The following is a 21317-nucleotide window of genomic DNA, read 5'->3' as shown; positions in this document are numbered from 1 at the left end:
TGATTGCTGAATAAGTGTGTTAAATAAAGACATGAAAGACCAAATTCTTTTTGTGTAATTATTTTTAGACAAATTGTTTGTCAACCCTTGACTAAGATGAAGATCAGATCACATTCCAAAAGGTTTACATACTTTTTCTTGCCATTGTAAATATTAACATATTACCTTATGATGAAGCCCTTTTGGAAATGAGCTCTTTCTGGTGTGAATCTGTAATTTCCTAAGCAACCCACCCCTGATCATCTCTGTCCACTTAATGGACCTACCAACAAACATAACTATATTAAGGTACTCAACATTTAGTATTTCTGATGCAATATAATCTTTCTCACCTTTACATATGATATTTTTTGAGATTTGTTTTATCTAAACTCTAATATTTGACCCGAGAAGTTCGAATAAGCGGTAGAAAATGAATGAATGAATGAATGAAATAATATCCCAAAAGGCCAGAAAGAGTAGTAAAGAAAAAGTAGCTCCACAGATAGCTATCCCAGTGGGTCTGAGTCTGGCTGAGTCCTTCTTTCAGAACTAGTAACAGAGCTGTCTTAACAGATAATATACAGACCCAAAAGACTAAAAAGGGGTTTAATAGGAAAAATAACAAAGGTCTGAAAACACTAGGAACATGCAAACACAAAACACAGAAACAACAACAAACCACAAACACAAGGACTCCGCAAAAAACACACATAAGACAACTGGTATAAATAGGGAATGCAATTATTGAAAACACAAGGAACAAGTGTGCAGAGGTGGGAACGGATAAGGATAGGGTGAGGCTAGCACATGGCACAAGACAAAATGTCCCCTTAGACTTCAGGCAGGGAAGTCTAAGCTGTTCCTGTCAAAACAATTACAATAATCCATCATAGAGGTAACTAGTATTTCTGCACCCAGTTCTGTCATCAAATTTCTTCAATATTTCTTTCAATATTTCTGAGATGAAAACAGGCTACCCTAGTGATATCTACAGTAGAGGGTCACACCGGAGTGAATTTTCAAACCTTTCCCGTCCCACTCCCAAAAAAAAAAAATCCACGTCCGCACCCAATCTAGCAAAAAACAAAACAAAAAAAAAAAACAGGGGAAAATCCCATCTTCCAGTCCCAATCCCAGAAGAATGACTCCCATTCCCTCCCACTCCCGTGTTATTTATTTATTTATTTATTTATTTATTTATTTATTTATTTATTTATTTTCATTCATTTAACCAGACATACCAAAGCAAACAGATTATATTTTTTATTTATATCAAAGGTATATGTGTGTATTCCCTGTCCCGCACACTCCCACTGACATTTTTTCTGTCCCATTCCAGTCAGGTGATTAATAGTGATTTTGTTTTCCATTCTACGGGATTCTCGTGGAATTCCCGTGACCCGCGGGAATCCCAAAAAAATGTCAGCCTCTTATCTACAGATAATCATTAATCGCACAAAGGTATTTTACTGTTCAAACAATCAAACAGAATGGCCAACGAAAGTCACTCTGTAATCAGAAAGCTTACTTCTACCCATATGTGGTCCTAGTACAAGCACTACTTATTATAATTATGCAAAATGTTAGTAAGCATCCACTGTCTACTGTCACATTCTTCAATCATAATAAGCTGGAGATTTAATTCATCACCCATTATTGAAATTTTAATCAAAATATATCGAGAAAATTTGATTAACTTAGAAATATCTGACTGTGAAATATTACCTTCTGCCCTATGATTATTAATTAAAGGTAATGGGAATAATATACAAAAACTGTATGAAATAAACCACAGAATAAAAATAACTGCCATCCATAACTTCAAATCAAGAAATGAACAAGTCATCTTCATTAGGTGCTGACTGAGTTATTGAAAGAAGATGTTCTGTATTATGTCAGTAAAAAATGTTCTATATAACTGTTTAAATTATATGTATTTAAAGAAAATAAACAAACAAAGTGAGATTTCATGGTTTATTTCAATGATCATGCCAGTTCTTTAGACTTTACCTTGCTAAAAAAAAAACAGCATTGCAGGTCCAGCATAAGGTATGTTTTGCATTCTGGGACCAGCTTGGGTTGGTGGTATTCTGGTCCAGCATTAGGTGCTGGTTGCTGGTGTGCTGGCCGACCAGCCTGGGATGGTGGTATGCTGGTCCAGCATTAGGTGCTGGTTGCCGGTGTGCTGGCCGACCAGCCTGGATGCTGGTGTGCTGGTCAACATATGTTGTCTTTTGGATGCTAGTATAATCCCAACAAGGCCACAACAAAACCCATTTGTTACTGTCCATATCACATTTCTTAGTGCATATTCATAGTTAAATAAAGACCAAGACAATTTTCTAAAGAATTGCAATTCACTTTTTAATAAAGAAAAAACATTCTGGATATTCTGGGTATATGTTTAAAATATTTATTGGACAATGACATTTGCCATCACACTGTAATTTACACACGTGCACAAATAATGTTACACAATATAAACTTTACTACACACATTTTCGGTCTTAGCTTCCGCTCTCTCTTTTAGCGAGTAACAAGTAGTATGTGGTGGGGATGACCATGTTTTTTTAAGAGAGGCTTCCCGGAGTTGTTTGCCTTTAGACAACTCCTGCTCTATGTCTTCTCTAAAATTATCGAAACAAAATAAGAAACAAAACTATATATCACTCATTTGTTTATATTGTGCAGTGAATGAGTTATGATAAAACAGCTACTGCTTAAGTTACATACCTTTAAGCATTAGTATTTGTGCCCTGAAGAAGTCTTGCTTCCATCATAGCTACCCAATAAATCTGAGTTTGGTCAAACATGTCATAGTTAAAGTCCTTTATTTCGCTAGTTGAAACAACTGCCATGCAGCCGTCATCCAGGTACCTCACTTATGCAAACATTCTGATTCCCAGTGATCAGCAGATTCGTCGTGTAGAAGCAGAAGCAGAAGCTTTTTATATACCCCAAAACAAAATCCTAATTATGGTGGCAAAAACATGATGATCTGGAACACGTGCATTTATACTAATTTCGATAAACACTGTAAGATATATAATGTAGTCGAAAACAATTTGGAAAGTGCAGGAACTACATTTACCTTCATGAACAAAGTTGCTTTAAAGGTTGCATAGGTGATGCTGGGTAATATCTCTTCACATTACCGCTTTACTAAAAAAACAAACAAATAACTACTTATTAATTGAGACAAATGGATTTTATATATATATATATATATATATATATATATATATATATATATATATATATATATATATATATACGTATATATATATACGTATATATATATATGTATATATATATATATATACGTATATATATATATACGTATATATATATATACGTATATATATATATATATATATATATATATATATATATATATATACGTATATATATATACGTATATATATATATATATATATATATAATCCATTTGTCTCAATTAATAAGTATATTAATATAAATATAAATATATATAATAAATATAAATATTATATATATATATATATTTCAAAAACCATTCTGTGTGATTTGTATGCTGCTTCCCTCATGGAGCCTGGGAAGTCAACATTTGTTGGTATTACTATATTCAAAAGAGGGAGCAAAAGATATAACACACTAATAATTAAATTTATTCCAATATATTGTGTTTTAATGTTGTGTTGTAATAAAGGTTGTTCCCATAAAGCTCATTCCAGAAAGATCATACTGGTTAACCGGCTACAACCCGTTTTGCTTGATAACACCATGACTATGCTGGCCACCCATCTATACCAGCACTATACCAGCATTATACCAGCACTGATCATCATTATACCAGCACTCTACCAGCATGAAATAGTAAAAAAATAGCCTGGACCAGCATGGAATTCATGCTGGTTTATGCTGGATTTTTCACCAGGGATGTTTAGTTATCAGCATATTGATTTTACAATCCATAGAACAAACATTTTACACCTTGTTTACATGAACATTCACCATACTTACAAGGCTGTACCCTGCTCCCACCTGGGCTGCTTGGATCATTTTTCTGTTATGCAAAAACCTTTGTCTGTCTTCAGAAGTCTGAGTTCAAATTGAACTCATTGAAAGCTAATGGCTTGATCAGGGAATGGTTCTATAGTTCAAGCAGCTCTCTTGCCCTGCAGTTTGAAATATTTCCACCATGTCTAGCTGCTGACCTACCAAATTCTCTTTTGTTATCCTGATTCAGGATATAACATGGACATGTGCCTTTGCAGCAGCTTTGAGACACTGCTTCTGGAAATTGCATTGTGTAGTCCACTATAACCAACACAAAGCAATGCCATTGTGCAGTCTAATTTAATAGCTTAACAAGGTCCCAACCAATTCTTCTGAAAGGGATCAAATTTAATGTAAGGGGCTGCAACAGTGCCTTTGGAGTGGCTTGGGGATTCACTCTCATGCCACACACGGCTTGAGAACACTTCTGAAAATAAATGCACTATATGATTTTTTTGTAGAAATTTTATTTCTATAGAGATATAGAAATAAAAAATATTTCTTTCTAGTCATTTGCTTTTAAACAAGATTTGGCAGCTGCCGGAATTTTATTTAAGACAATAAATAAAAAAGTACAATGAAAAAACATTTTTGGTCTGCAGCTGAATGCTGAGATGGAGAAGGATCTTGCTGGATCAACACAGGGCTGAGGTGAATGGTTCTTCAGGTGTCAGAATGAAGGAATGACGAGGAGAATCTGGTGAAAAGTGTTGCCACATGAATAAAATTTCTGATGAAATATTAATAAAAATTAGCAAAGCTCAGCTGATCAGTTTGGGTCACTGTCCAACTGCCTGTATCTTACCAGGCTTGCACTTGAACTGTCTTCTCTCAAGTGTGTAGCCCAAGAAGGTGACAAAGTTGACCTTGAACCAGTAGACAGGTCAGATGTGGAGATTGGCATCCTTTGAAAAATTGAAGGGTAGACTACAGGCAGAAGGAATGGTGGGACTGTAGTTTATTATTTTCACTGCCATGAATGCCCCAGCAAGAAGATAGGATATTAGGTTTAGCGAAATGTACATGCAATGATTTCCAAAGAGAACCAGCACTCGTGGAGTGGTGTGTTGTGTAATATCAGAAAGAACATTTCCATCTAGAGTCACAGTGATGGGTGACTCCAATGGTTCAACCATTCAAGTACTCCAAACTATGAAGCTACCTTGATTTCCAGAAAACTATCATTTTTATTTGAATTTACCAAAATGATCAGAAAAAAAGAATATTGATTAAGACAAGGGTGTCTGTAATGCAGTCAAGGGTGTCTGTATGCAATTAAGGGGCAATGAATGGCAGCAGCCCCTCATCTACTGGTAACCCCCCCTCTTTGGCCAAAGTGGGAAAGTGGCAAGGAAATGACAGGTATATTCTCTCAACCTCTATCAATAGTAATCTGGGCCACTCTGTCACCAATTATAAAAGGCAGCAACATTAAACATTGCAGTTCTGTATGGTATCTTGAGAGTTTAGCTACTTGAGGGTTGACCTTACAGTTTCAGCGACATAGTATTTGAATTAAATGTTAAATGTGTCAATTCAGATGAAAATGTGACAATGATTCACTTTCAATGATGACATTCGGCAATTAGTGCCACGGTTTCCCGCAGCATTCTGCACTTCTGTTTGGGGGGGCTATCTTAGCAATCACCTCTATGTGTTTTGCTTCACAGAATATCCACCAGACACTCAAAGTTTTTTTAAGATTGTGTAATATGTTTATATTATTAATTTACATTTAAAAATTTTAGATTTTTTATTTTTCTTCACATTACATCAGAATTGTGAAAAAACATCCACAATAAAATATAATTATAAAGGCGTATGAAACACCGTTGGCTATGGGATTTTTTAAATTAACATTTGTTCTTCTTCTTATTATTATTATATGTTGCCTACATTTACTCAAATAATAGCAATGTAAAATATAAAGGAAATCACAGTTCAAGTTAGGCATAACATAATTGACATTAAGATATTTTATTAAGTTACTATAATCATTTATTTTAGAGATATTTATAGAAATATCTCTAAAATCATTTATTTGCATTGCCTTCTGTATTGCATTCATTTTGTACATATACAAGTGCACAAATACTGGCTAATTTTAATTTCATTAAGACACTGCTGTGTTCTGTATTGATCGATGTTCTGTAAATTTGTGCATAACAAGCCTAAACCATGTTATTCAATTTATTGTTATTTGTATAGGAATGAACAAATTACTGACTTATTTTAAATCAGACTTGAGACTCTGGCCTTACTGTCCATAAAGAAATGCTGAACATATTCAAAATTATAAAAATGCACTGACTAAAGCTAAATCCGATTACTACTCCAACATAATTGGAGTTAGCAATGGGAACTCTAGGTCTCTTTTCTTGGTGGTAAACAATATTCTGAAACCACCTGATTTGCCATCTGATATGTATTCTACTGACCTATGTGATCGCTTTTTGACTTTTTTTTATTTCTAAGGTTGAAAAATTGCATCGGCAATTACCTACTGGTACCCTTCACAATGATTATCCATTCAATTTTGAAAAATTTTGTCCTATTTCAAATTTACCATTTATCTCTAAGGTAGTTGAAAATTGTATTGCAACTCAAATTCATGAACATCTGTCCAACAATAACTTGTATGAAACATTCCAATCTGGTTTTTGTCCCCAGCACAGCACTGAGACTGCTCTTGTATAATAACCAATGATCTACTGTTGGCAGCTGACTCTGAGCTTTTAACTATACTTGTCCTTCTAGACTTGAGCGCTGCCTTTGATACTGTCTCACATAACATACTTATTGACAGATTAGTTTCTATTGGTATTACTGGCACTGTTCTGTCTTGGTTTAGGTCATAGCTATCTGGACGCAGTCAGAGTATTCAATTAAAAGGTTTTAGTTCAAGAACATCTACAGTCACCACTGGTGTTCCCCAGGGTTATGTCTTGGGCCCACTTCTTTTCATTATATATATATATGCTTCCTCTTGGTGATATTTTAAGGAAATATGGTATTAATTTTCACTGCTATGCAGATGACACCCAACTCTACCTGTCTGCCAAACCCACCGGTTCTTTTCCTCCACCATCTTTTTGTCAAGCTGTTTAGCTGAAATTAAAGACTGGCTCTCAGCGAACTTTTTGAAGGTAAATGGCAACAAAAACTGAGGTTCTGCTTGTTGGCACTAGATCTGTTGTGTCTAAATCTAATTGTTTCATTTTACATATTGACAATACTGCAATCTGTCCTGCCTCTCAGGTTAAAAGTTTGGGTGTCATCATGGATAGCACACTATCTTTTAAAGCTCAAATTAATGATATCACACGGATTGCATATTTCCATTTGCGCAACATATAATCGTCTCCGTCCCTTTCTTTCAAATAATAATACTGCAGTTCTCATTCACGCACTAGTCACCTCACATATAGACTACTGTGTCGGAACTTAGAGCTCGCCTCCAAGTGGACATATCACAGGGTGAATTGTACTTATAGGCTTTTTGGTCAAATACTAGCTATTTAAGTAAACTTAAATGATAACACTATAATTAATGCAAATAAAGCATTGAGAAGACTCCTTAGACCTGGATGGGAATGAGCAAACTTCTTTATTGTAGTCACTCAGCCAACAATTCCATTGAGCTCAAGGAAAAATCTCTAAGTCAAAAGCAATCAGATAGAAAACCCAAAGGAGCATCTGCATGCAACCCAAAAAGTTCTAACTTCCCCAAGAAATTCCCCCAATATATACCCTGGTGCCTCTAGGCGCCTCCTCTTTAATTTACATACTCTCAGGCAATTTCCCATTATTTCTCAAAGTGGTACTTGAAGCCCTGCCTAATCATTTACATGACTTCTCTGAATTCTTCTTATTTTCCAGAATTACTTCATACGATTTTTGAGTGTCCTAACATCCTGTCTTCTGATTTCCCCTTATTTCCCAGAATCAAAGCCGACCCTTACTCATATGCCCATATATGGATTTTCCTACCTATTTGATTTCCTATTATTTCTGACCTTTTTCGTCATTGTTATTAAAAAAATGTGCTCAAGAGAGCCTTACTTCCTTGTTCTTGTCACTTTTGTCACCGTCTTTCATGACAGACATGTCATGGATTAATCCTCTTTTCAGCCACAATGAGTAAGTTTTCTCATTTTTTTCTTACTATTTTCTACCATGTATGATTTCTACAGAGTATATGTTAACTTCATGAGTTTGACGTATTATGAAAGTTCTTACTTATATTGATTATACTGTATTGCTATTGTTGCTAAGCTTCTGCTGCTATAATGTTTCTTTGTATATATAAGTGGAGTTCTATGTTGACTCCATAAACTTGCCGAACTTGTGAACTTGTTGTGATCTCAGTCTGTCATTTCCCAGACTGGGCTTGCTCATGCATACTTTAAGCTTTAGTTCCTCTATTTCTGCTAAATGTTACTCTCTTTTCCCATTAGATCCTCAACCTCAGGGTCAGCCAATTCATCCAGGTCATACCATCTGGATCTCTCGCCCTTCTCCCTATAAGAGGCCTGTTCCTGTTCCTGTTCGTTGCTTTCATCTGTGTCATATCACCCATGAGCTCTCTACATTCCTAGAACACCTTTGTTCCCCTGAACTTCCTGAGATTCCTTTCATGCTCTCCCATATTGTGAAGAAGCCTCTGACTCGCACTTCCTCCACCCAAACTCCTTTGGCTGACCTTGTGGACCAGAGAACTCAAACTGAAGGCTGTCCTCATGCTGAACCCTGCTGCCCTGAACACGGAACTCCTGCTTCTCCTCCTCGTCCCTCATCTCCTCCTTTTGCCTATATCTGCCTCTCTCTCTCATTTTGGCATCTTCACCCTCTAATTCTGAGCCTGGATCTCCTGCCTATATTCCTTCTTCTCCTTCCCCGAGGCCTGGATCCCCAGATTACACCCCTACTTCTCCTAGGCCTGATAGCTCCTGGTCTCTTTATTTTACTAAATTCCCTTATTACAATAAACTCTTCTTTTCTTCTTTACCTTCTGACTTATGTGTGGTTATTCATATATTAGTCGTATATTACCTTAAAACTATTATAACAACTGGGGCCTATTCCCTTATGTCTTATGACACCTATTGTAAGATTCCTAAGGCATTATGCTTTTACTTCTGGGAGCATTCTTAAGTCAAATATTTTCACAACAACTGCAATGCTCTTCTTACAGGTATTCCCTCCAAATTAGAGTTCAATTCAAAATCTTGCTACTCACGTATAAGCCACTTCATAATCTTGCACCACAATACCTTACTCAACTTCTCCAGGTTTACACTCCTTCATGTGCACTCAGATCTTCATCTTCAATTTCTCTTGTGGTACCGCAGATTAAACTACTATGGGTGCCAGATCTTTTAGTTATGTTGCCTCCCACCTATGGAATTCTCTTCCCCTCAATGTTCGCAATAGCGAATGCTTGTTGACTTTTAAAATGAGTCTTAAGACTTATCTTTTTATACAGGCTTTCTTATAACATGTTTTATTGAGACTTATATTCACTTTATATGTATATGCTGTTTGTTGTATATGTGTTTTGTCTTATGCAGTGACCTGTATACTGCTTGTAAGGTGACCTTGGGTGTTCTGAAAGGTGCCATGAAATAAAATGCATTATTATTATTATTATTATAACTGTCCTTGGTGGCAGAAGAGTGGGTGGTGGTAGCTCTCCACATAGCTCTCCCCGCCACTCTCCCCTGCCGATTTTCATGGTGGCCAGGGCTGCTCCTCGGTGGGCAGGGTGTACAGGAAGTGGTTCATTGCCACCTGGTAGGCCATTGTCCCACAGGGATTGTTTCCCACCCAGTAGCTCCATCAGTGAAAGTTGGCTGAACCATAAGAATGGGTTCTTTCTCTGACATGTGTACCTGGCATCCGAATGTTGGTTCCCATCCTGGTTAGGTTTGTACACTTTAAGGGCTTTCTCCAAGAGAGAAACAGCAAAAATATTAATTATCTCTGGCTTAGTAGACAATGTTACATTCCTGTGGCCTAACTCAGCTCTTTCCTCTTCTGCTGGAGGGTGAGTGGTACCAGCAGCAGCTCTGATTGGTCCGTTGTCACTGCTACAGCTCTGCAGTAATAATAATTTGTATTAAATTTAATATTCTGTATGTGTTTGCATGTTGTATCTTGTTGACTAAGCTGTTATAACAATAAGAATTTACCTCATGGGATCAATTCATTGACTTCAGATAAATTACAATACAAATACATTTCTGAGTGGATTTTTTGATAATTTGAATAATGCCAAAAACCTAATTTTGCATCCTCTGATATTTAGATCTTAAATTATAAAATACTAAAATATTTTATTTTAGAATTTCCAGACCAACTCCAAAACAGTAGGCAAAGTCATAATTCTGAGAACAGGCAAGGGCCTTAAATAGGACAAGCATCAGAAAAACAGGAAATAAGACTGTAAACTGTAAGCCTCTGTATGCCAGAACAATCTATACTGAGGGATCCTTCACACTAACTGAGCCTAAACAGTTTACAGTATATAGTATGTGTAACAGTGTTCAGGTGTGTAACAATGTGAAAATGAATGTGTGCATTGGTAACTGTAATTCATGGAGGGTATGTGTGTAGGCCACAATTATTCTTGGGTGTCATAATAAGATCCTGATTTTGACACTGATGTGACCAAATATTAATTTGCACACTTAACATTAACATGTACACTAGGCTGCATAAAGACAAATAGAACACATACAAGTAAGACAATGCATTTGATCATTGCATAGAAAAATGTGAAGTTTGATATATGTTCTATTGTTGATTTAGATAACAGTGGCTCTTAATACAAGCACTGCTTCAGTACTTCATTTTTCACTGGGTAAGTAATAAATTATATCAAAACTCAACACATTACTAATGTATGTATGTTAAATACATTTCACTTTTGATTTAAATATGGGTCATATTCAGCATGAATTACATGCTAGAATCACCCCAATTATTATAATTTTCATGGATATCTCTTCATTATTTAAAATAATCCATGTTTTTGTCTCCAGCTCTAATTAATTTTTTCCATTTTTCCTCAGTTATATCCTTAGTCATCTTTCATAAAAGCTAATTTTTATAAAAATAAAGTAAAATGTCACAACGAGTCTGCCTCAGAATTTTCCTCATGTACCGCATACCCTAAAGCAACTAAGGTTCAACCATTGATTTCTGTAGCATGGCAGTGTTGAGGACATAAATTTTTCATGGCCAGAATGAGTGGGGAAGGCAGAGTACTCAGAATACCAATGGATTGCAACCATCCTATTCAAGGAGATGAAAATAATAAGAGGAAAATATTCTATGGCATGCAGCTTCTCTTGATGCTAATACAAAAACTATTCAGTTAGTCAGTTATGAGTGTTCTTGTCCTCTTCTTAGTTAAATATTTTGGCACATGTTAATTAACTTGTTTGTTTGTTTCTTTGGTTAGGTTCTGGATCCTGCCGTTTTAGTTATTCCGATCCCAGCATAACTGTCTCCTATAGACTGAGAAATTCAAGTGTCTGGACCACCTTGGAGAAGATCAGGTTTCTCAATAATCCTCTTTACACAAACATCCATCCCTAGTAACCCCTTAGATCTATTAGTTAATCTGCTGTAATGCATTTTTTTTCCTTGAGTTGTTTGAGATGTTTTTTTCTGTCAGCTGAGGTAATCTTTTTTTCTGTACTGGAAATGTACTAACTTTTAATATATAATGTAAAGTATAATAAATATATGGTAAATATAACTTTCATTTTGTAACACTCAACAAATCTAATAAAGTTCATCAAAGATTATTTGAAAAACATTAGTTCAAGTTTGTATTTAATGCTAATCAAATAAAGTATCTTTCAAACTCTCTCATTTCTAGAGCTCCCACAAATAGCAGCACAGTAGTACATCTACTTACAGTACCACCAAGTTTCAAGGAAGAGGCTGTGCACCTGAGGTGGTCCCAGGAGGCTGCATTGGGGCCTAATGGCTATGAATCTTGCTGGGGATTGGATAACATACTGCTGGCCAACATGGATGACAGACCCACACTACTGGAGGATAACCTTGATCCTCCTGATACTGCCAACTGGATATTTTTCCCTGGAGCAATTATAAAGGTTACATAGAAATAGTTTTGAAGGGTTTGTGAATGTAGAGAAGTGGTTCTTAAACATGTTTCTTGGGTATGTCTACGCTATTTGTTTTAGTGACTTACTTGCTCCCACATTCCCAGCGATTGTTATTTAGATCATTAATTCAATCATGTGAGATATTTTCATTTCAAATACAGCCACCATATAGCGCATCCGAAAAGTATTCACCCGTTGTTTGAAGATAGCCAGTGACTCAGCTGTTAGTCTCTGCCCAATACTTACCTCTTACCCGGAGAGCTGCTGGGACAGTCAAGCAGTGCTGGTAGCTTTGAGGGAGCAAGGTGGAGAGCAAGGAGTGATAAGAACTTTAGAGGGAGATTGTCCATTTATTTGTTATGTAAAAGCATTTTTCCAAAAACAGGCTAAATTCATTATTTTTCGCAAAATTCTACCATCAGTATTATAATAATAATTGAATAATTACAACATGAAATGAATTTGTTTGAAATCTTTAGAAATTTATCAAAAATAAGAAAGCAAATGCACCTTTATTTATATCACCTTTATGTGCAAATGGCACATCTATTTTTGGACAGTTTATCCCATTCTTCTTTGCAGGACAACTCAAGATCCATCATGCTGAATGAGGAGCATGAGTGCAAAGCCATGTAGCAGACACCCTTATGCAAAGACATTTACAATTTATTTCAATGTATACAACTGAGCAATTGACGGTTAAGGGCCTTGCTTAGGGGCCCAGCAGTGGCAGCTTGGTGGACCTGGGATTCAAACTCAGTAGTCCAACAAATTAACCACTATTCTACCACATCCCTCCTGGATGTTCAATCTGGTTTAAGTCTGGGCCCTGCCTGTGTCACTCAAAAACTTTCACAGGCTTGTCCCATAGCCACTCCTTTGTTATCTTGGCTGATAACCTTTAATGAACCATTTTCCCAGGCTGAGTTCCAGAGCACTCTGGAGCAGGTTTTCATCAAGGATGTGTCTGTACATTGCTGTATTCATCTTTCCCTCCATTTTGACTAGGCTCCCACTTCTTATTGCTGAAAAACATCCCCAAAGCATTACGCTGCCACCAACATCCTTTACTGTAAGGATGGTATTGGCCATGTGATGAGCAGTGCCTGGTTTCCTCAAGACATGATGCTTGCTATTCAGGCCAAAGAGATTAATACTTGTTTCATCAGACCAGAAATGTTTCTCATAGTCTGAGAGTCCTTCAGGTGACTTTTAACAAACTCCAGGCAGGCCATCATGTGTCTTTTACTCAGCAGTGGCTCCTGTCTGGCCACCCTACCATACAGGCCTGATTGCAAAAGTGTTGGATAAATGATTGTTCTTCTGGAACGTTCTTCTGGGCAATTCCTTGAATTCCATGGCTTGGTTTGTGCCCTGACATGCACCGGTAACTGTAGGACCTTATATAGACAGGTGTGTCTCTTCCAAATCATCTCAAGGATGATCATTAGAAACAGGATGCACCTATGCTCAATTTGAAGTGTCAAGTCAAGTCACCTTTATTGTCACATCGAGCTCCAGAAATTGCAGAATAGTACATAAATAGAACAATTTACAAACAGGTTACAAAAAATTTTCAAAAAGCTCAGTACCATTTGAAATGTGCAAATGCGGAAAATGTGGAAAGGATGCAATGTGCTCATACATAGTCAGTACACACAGTGTGCTACTAGACATATATATATATATATATATATATATATATATATATATATATATATATATATATATATATATATATACCCATACATATATGTATGTATAAGTATAAATATAAATATAGATATATATATAAATATATATATATATATATATATATATATATATATATATATATATATATATATATATATAAAACTATAAGTATTATATACATGTAATATATATGTATCATGTAAGGTGCAACAGACTGTACAGATACAGAAATGTCCTGTGGTACCGATAGCTTATTGTCAGATAGATTGTTATTTTAAATTAAATGCATTGTGTGTGTGTATAGTCCCGTGTGTATTGATGCAGTACGAATGCAGTGTGCGTGTGTGTGTATAGTCCAGTGTTGAACTGTTGAATATTGTGGAAGTATGCTGTGTGCTGTGTTAGTTATGGCTGTTAATTAGTCTGATGGCCTGAGGGAAAAAGCTATCCCTCAGTCGACTAGTGCGATATCGGATGCTGCGTAGACGTCTTCCTGAGGGAAGCAGAAAGAGCAGACTGTGGGACGGGTGGCTGGAGTCATTAGTGATCCTCCGAGCTTTCCTTATACACCGCCTGTTGTAGATGTCCTGGAGGGAGGGAAGCTCACCTCCAACAATGTGGCTGGCAGTTCGCACAACCCTTTTCAGAGCTTTACTGTTGCCAGGGGTGCTGTTTCCAAACCAGGCGGTGATGCAGCCCGTCAGGATGTTCTCTATAGTGCAGGTGTAAAATGTTCTGAGGATGCTGGGGCTCATTCCAAACTTCCTCAGCCGTCTCAGGAAGAAGAGGCGTTGGTGTGCCTTCTTCAGCACTGCATCAGTGTGTGTGGACCATGTGAGATCCTCACTGATGTTAACACCCAGAAACTTAACTTAGCTCCACAGGTGTCTTGTCGATGGTGATGGGTCTGTGTTCTCTGCTCTGTCTCCTGAAATCTACCACCAGCTCCTTGGTCTTGTCAATGTTTAGTGAGAGGTTGTTTTTATGGCACCATTTAATCAGGGTGCTCACCTCTTCTCTGTAGGCCATCTCATAGTTGTTGGTGATCAGGCCTATCACCGTTGTATCATCAGCGAATTTGACGATGACGTTGGAGCTGTGTGTGGCTGTACAGTCGTGTGTATACAGGGAATACAGGAGTGGGCTGAGGACACAGCCCTGAGGAGCACCGGTGTTGAGGATCAGCAGGGATGAAGTATTGCTGCCCATTCTCTCCACCTGACTTCTGCCTGTCAGGAAGTCCAGAATCCAGTTGCACAGAGATCTGTTTAGTCCCAGAGTCTGGAGCTTCTACAGAGTCTGGAGGCACTATTGTTTTAAATGCTGAGCTGTAGTCTACAAAGGTGTTCTTATTTTCCAGGTGGGAGAGATCAGTGTGTAGGGTGAAAGCGATAGCATTGTCTGTGGAACGGTTGCTGCGGTATGCAAACTGTAGCGGATCAATTGAGGCAGGCAGCACAGAGCAGATGTATTCTCTGATGAGTCTCTCAAAGCACTTACTGAAGATGGGTGTGAGAGCAACTGGCCTCCAGTCATTTAGGCATGTGATTTTATTTTTCTTTGGTATGGGCACAATGGTGGATTTTTTGAAACATGATGGAACCACAGACAGACACAGGGAGAGGTTGAAAATGTCTGTGAACACACCGGCCAGTTGGGATGCGCATGCTCGGAGCACACGGCCTGGGATGCCATCAGGACCCGCAGCCTTGCGGATGTTTACCTGTCGGAAGGATCGGGTTGCATCCGTGACAGAGACGGAGAGTGCACTCACATCTTCTGCAGCAGCCGCGGGAGCGCTCTCTGTGTGGGCGGGGTTGTGAGCCTCGAAACAAGCATAAAAGTTATTTAGCTCAGAGAGGCGGTAATGTTCACAGTCGCTGGTTTGTTCCCTTTAAAGTCCGTGATGTTGTTGATGCCCTGCCACGTGCTTCTTGCGTTGTTGGTGTTGAAATGTTCAACTTTGTTTTTGTATTGTCTTTTTGCGGCTTTGATTGTTTTCCTGAGATCGTAACTGGCTTGTTTGCGATCGTCATGGATTCCCGGAATTAAAAGCAGACGTCCGCGCTGACAAGGCTGCTCGAACATCGCTATTAATCCACGTTTTTTGGTTGGGGTACATGCGGATTGTTTTTGTCGACACAACATCTTCTACACACTTCCTGATGAAACATGTGACAGAATCTGAGTACGCCTCTATATCGTCATCAGACGCTGCCCAGAACATGTCCCAGTCTATGTGATCAAAACAGTCCTGTAGTATAGCATCTGATCGGTCCGACCAGCATTGGATTGTCCTGAGGGCGGGTGCTTCCCGTTTCAGTTTCCGCCTATAAGCAGGAGTGGTCCGATTTGCCGAGAGGTGGGCGGGGGAGGGATTTGTAAGCATCCCGGAAGGGAGAGTAGCAGTGGTCCAGTATACGGTCACCACGCGTGTTGATGGTGATGTGTTGGAGGTATTTTGGAGCTATTGTTCTGAAGTTGGCTTTGTTAAAGTCCCCTGTTACAAGAAACGCTGCATCTGGGTGCGCGGTTTCCTGCTCACTTATATTCCCATACAGTTCCTTGAGTGCCTGGTCTGTGTTAGCTTGAGGAGGAATATAAACAGCTGTGATAATGACCGCTGTAAATTCCCTCGGTAGCCAGAATGGTCGACACAGAAGCATAAGAAATTCCAGATCAGGGGAGCAGAAGGATTTAATAGAGTGTAGGTTCCTTTCATCACACCACGAGTTGTTGATAAAAAAAACAAACACCTCCGCCTCTGCTTTTCCCTGTGAGCTCTTTCGTCCTGTCCGAGAGGTGAATGGAGAACCCCGTGAGCTCGATGGCTGAGTCTGGAACCTCTGCAGACAACCAGGTTTCTGTGAGGCAAATAATGCAGCATCCCTCGTTTCTCGTTGGTAGGAGATACATGCCCGTAGTTCACAGAGTTTGTTGTCTAGTGACTGAACATTAGCCAGCAAAATGGTTGGGAGAGGAGGTCGGAGGGGACGACGTCTGAGTCTAACAAGGCTCTCTTCCCTCTTTTCCGGCGGCATTTCCTCGGTCAAATCCGTGCGGCCCAGACAAAGGGCTCCGATGCGGTGTTGGTAAACAAATCGCCAGCGTTCAAGAACTCAAAGTCCGGTTTGCGTTTCACGACATAGGAACCTATATTTAGAAGTGTGTGTCTGTTGTAGGCAGTTATGCAAACAACTTCCAACACGCAGGACAGCAGAATAACTAGTAAGATAAATGAAAACCTGCAAAGTTTCCTCGGAGCTCGCAACACGGCTGCCATGCTCGGTACCATCTTGGCAAAGGCAAAGGCAGTGAATACTTATGCAAATTATTTTTTTTTGTTTGTTTTTTTTATGTTTCAGTAAATTTGCCAAGATTTTAAACAAACTTCTTTAATGGGGTTAGGGTTAGACATTCATCTTCTGAAATTAAATTGGCTAATCTTAAAAAAATATGCACCCCCTTTTTTCTAATCACCAGCATGCCTGTCACTCAGATGGGAGCTCCATGTATTTCCATGGTAGAAAGGGAGTTGGGCATAGCTATGCCTCAACCAGGGACATTGATATTCACCGGGAAGAAGAACACCACTATTGGAAGGAGGACTTTGAGAGCCCACCTAAAGGGTGAGTTTTTTTTTTTTAATAAAATCATGTATAATAACAATTCACAGGAATTTCAGTATACAATCTGGATTAAAATTATGCCAGTTATCTATTGGCTCATTGAATTCAATGCTTTCTCATATGCTATTGAGGACCATGATTACTTAGTGTATTCATAACTGTGAAAGGACACATTGCTACTACTAAAATATACTGTATTATTTCTATGACAATAACATGCTGTAAAATGATGTAAAATTCAACAATATAGAGCTGTCAATAACCTTGGGAAAAAAATTATTATGGGGGATTTCGGTTCCGCTCTGAGGAGGGGGTACCAGTCTGCCCCATTATCCACTTGAGTAGTGGATAGGAAATCGGACAGGTGTCCGGAGCTGATAAAAAAACGTGTGTGGTTGGATAGGGAGTGATGACATGGTAGGTTTTAAATCAGTACAAATATAAATAGGGGAAAAGTGCAGGGGTTAGCTCGGATATATATATATATATATATATATATATATATATATATATATATATATATATATATATATATATATATATATATTACATATTCATATTTATATGTATTATATACATATTTATATGTAGCGATTTTGGCTCGCGAAGCAAGGTAAATATTTATAAGTAATTATAACGTGTTATAGTGACTCTTAAATATTTTAACCTAAGTTGAAATTAAAGGTAATGGAATTAACGTTACACTGTTTGTCTGGCGAACAGGCCGTGTAACCTTTATTAATTCTATGAAGGCGATATCTTCCCGGTCAAGAAAGACGCACTTCCCTTTTAATTTATACCATAATATAAATTAAATTAACTTAATAGAGCATGTAGTTCAGACCAGATGTTGCAGGTACCTTACATTTGTGAGCGATACTCAGAGACAATCACTTGTGGAACAAAAATATGGTGTTTAATGAATGAGACAAACACAACATAAAACTAACTACACAAACAAACAAAAGAAATACAGAAAACAAAGATGAAAATAAAATACACAAAAGAAATTGAAATTGGGGAAAGGGAGGAAGAGACTGGAAAAGAAGAAATTAGAAAGGAAGGAAAGGAATAGCAAGCTTAGACTAAAAAATGAATCACACCCTAAATGGGAAATCATCACAGAAACTTAAATTCACCTTAAGACTCAATAAAAGGTTCATACTTAAAATACGCATCTAAATTGGTTGGTAAAGGAAACGGTTACTTGCATTGGTTTGCTGCACAAGAGTCCGGATGCAACAGAGAAATTACTGAAGAGTCAGTTAGGGTGGGGTCAGACGTTCTTCCTGAGGATGGTTCTGGAAAGTGGAGCTTGCCGGAAGTTCTATGAAGGAAGATGGAGTCGTCTCTAAGCTGTTCCGAAAATCTGACCACGGATTGGTGGTGTTTTTGACATTTTAAAGGTCCCGAACTCCACCCATTTTTGGGGAGATGGCCAATATTACGGCTTGAAATTTCGGAGGGAAAAACTCCCTTTGTTTCAGGTGTCTGTGGGCATGGCTTAGCTATAAAACTTTTAGATGACTTTAAAGTTTTATCCAAGGTGTATTAAGACGGTATGGCACCTTTCGTGCTCAAATAAAATACACCAGTGCTTGAAAAATGAGTAACTGATAATTTTGTGGTCATTTGGATAATAAACATGGAGGGGAATGACGGTATAAAGCAATCACAGTGTAACTGATGTTACTACGATATTGTGTTCTGACACATGAATAAAATACACCCTCAGGAAAGTAAGGAGCAAATAATTTTAAGTCAGGCAAGCCTTAACAGAAGAAACACATTACAACAGGGTTATAAGAATACGAATCTCAGAGTATCTTATCTAGATGTTTTATTAGTAAAAGGAATGTCTCGTTTTGTGTGTGTGTGTGTGTGTGTGTGTGTGTGTGTGTGTGTGTGTGTGTGTGTGTGTTCTGGTTGAGGGCCCCTATGAGTTCAATCAGAGAAGCGGCATGGGGTTATCTGGTCTTTGTGTAGGCTCCAGTCATTCTGGAGCCAGTTGTGTGTATGTGTGACACTGTGGAATGTAGCCCTCAATAAAATCGTAATCGTTCACATGCTGTTGTGCAAATGGAATAGACAACAAGTGGAAATTATAGGCAATTAGCAAGACAGCCCCCAATAAAGGAGTGGTTCTGCAGGTGGTGACCACAGACCATTTCTCAGTTCCTATACATTCTGGCTGAAGTTTTGGTCACTTTTGAATGCTGCCGGTGCTTTCACTCTAGTGGTAGCATGAAACAGAGCCTACAACCCAAACAAGTGGCTCAGATAGTGCAGCTCATCCAGGATGGCACATCAATGTGAGCTGTGGCAAAAAGATTTGCTGTGTCTGTCAGCGTAGTGTCCAGAGCATGGAGGCACTACCAGGTGACAGGCCAGTACATCAGGAGACGTGGAGGAGGCCGTAGGAGGGCAACAACCCAACAGCATGACCACTACCTCTGCCTTTGTGCAAGGAGGAACAGGAGGAGCACTGCCAGAGCCCTGCAAAATTACCTCCAGGAGGCCACAAATGTGCATGTGTCTGCTCAAATGGTCAGAAACTCCACGAGGGTGGTATGACGGCCCTACGGCCACAAGTGGGGGTTGTGCTTACAGCCCAACACTGGGCAGGATATTTGGCATTTGCCAGAGAACACCAAGTTTGACAAATTCACCACTTCCACCCTGTGCTCTTCACAGATGAATGCAGGTTCACACTGAGCACATGTGACAGACGTGACAGAGTCTGGAGATGCCATGGAGAATGTTCAGCTGCCTGCAACATCCTCCAGCATGACCGGTTTGGCAGTGGGTCAGTAATGGGGTGGGGTGGCATTTCTTTTTTTGAGGGCCGCACAGCCCTCCATGTGCTCGCAAGAGGTAGCCTGACTGCCATTAGGTACTCAGATGAGATCCTCAGACCCCTTGCGAAACCATATGCTGGTGCGGTTGGCCCTGGGTTCCTCCTAATGCAAGACAATGCTAGACCTCATGTGGCTGGAGTGTGTCAGCAGTTCATGCAAGACGAAGGCATTGATGCTATGGACTGGCCTGCCCTTTCCCCAGACCTGAATCCAATTGAGAACGTCTGGGACATCATGTCTCGCTCCATCCACGTACGCAACATTGCACCACAGACTGTCCAGGAGTTGGCGGATGCTTTAGTCCAGGTCTGGAAGGAGATGCCTCAGAAGACCATCCGCCACCTCATTAGGAGCATGCCCAGGCATTGTAGGGAGGTCATACAGGCATGTGGAGGCCACACAAACTACTGAGCCTCATTTTGACTTGTTTTAAGAACATTACATCAAAGTTGGATCAGTCTGTAGTGTGTTTTTCCACTTCAATTTTGTGTGTGACTCCAAATCCATGGGTTAATAAATTTGATTTTCATTGATAATGTTTGTGTGATTTTGTTGTCAGCATATTCAACTATGTAAAGAACAAAGTATTTAATAAGACTATTTAATTCATTCAGATCTAGGATGTGTTGCTTAAATGTTCCTTTATTTATTTGAGCAGTGTATGGACAGAGCGGAGGGCCAAAGTGTTATGGGCATACTTGTCTGACCCAGGTTGATGGGTTGGAGGTAGCAAAGGAGGGAGTGAACAAAGTCCTGGTTAACCTCTCTGTCTGACCATTTGACTCAGGGTGAAACCCAGATGAGAGTCTGGCAGTGGCACCTATTAGGTGGAAGAAAGCCCCCAAAAACCAGCTAGTGAATTGGGGCCCCCTATCCGAGAGTCCGAGAGGAAGCTGTGTGTCCATACGACGTGTTGTAACACAAGTTCTGCCATCTCCCGGGCAGAGGTGAGCAGAGGAACAAATTTGCCTACC

General features: G+C 38.9%; 1 protein-coding gene across 1 annotated transcript in view; it reads left to right on the top strand.

Annotated features, from left to right (window-relative positions):
* The window catches only part of reln (reelin), a 447239-nt gene that overhangs the window by 133810 nt on the left and 292112 nt on the right, over positions 1–21317 (top strand). Inside the window, exons 8-11 of the mRNA XM_047822245.1 lie at positions 10831–10882; positions 11486–11582; positions 11909–12149; positions 17340–17485. Coding sequence (XP_047678201.1) covers positions 10831–10882; positions 11486–11582; positions 11909–12149; positions 17340–17485 — 536 coding nt within the window. The remainder of the gene's footprint in view (positions 1–10830; positions 10883–11485; positions 11583–11908; positions 12150–17339; positions 17486–21317) is intronic.

Source organism: Tachysurus fulvidraco, chromosome 13, assembly GCF_022655615.1.
Source record: "Tachysurus fulvidraco isolate hzauxx_2018 chromosome 13, HZAU_PFXX_2.0, whole genome shotgun sequence".
Classification (NCBI taxonomy): domain Eukaryota; kingdom Metazoa; phylum Chordata; class Actinopteri; order Siluriformes; family Bagridae; genus Tachysurus; species Tachysurus fulvidraco.
The sequence above is the reverse complement of the archived record's forward strand: the minus strand, read 5'-3'. Positions and strand labels throughout refer to the sequence as shown.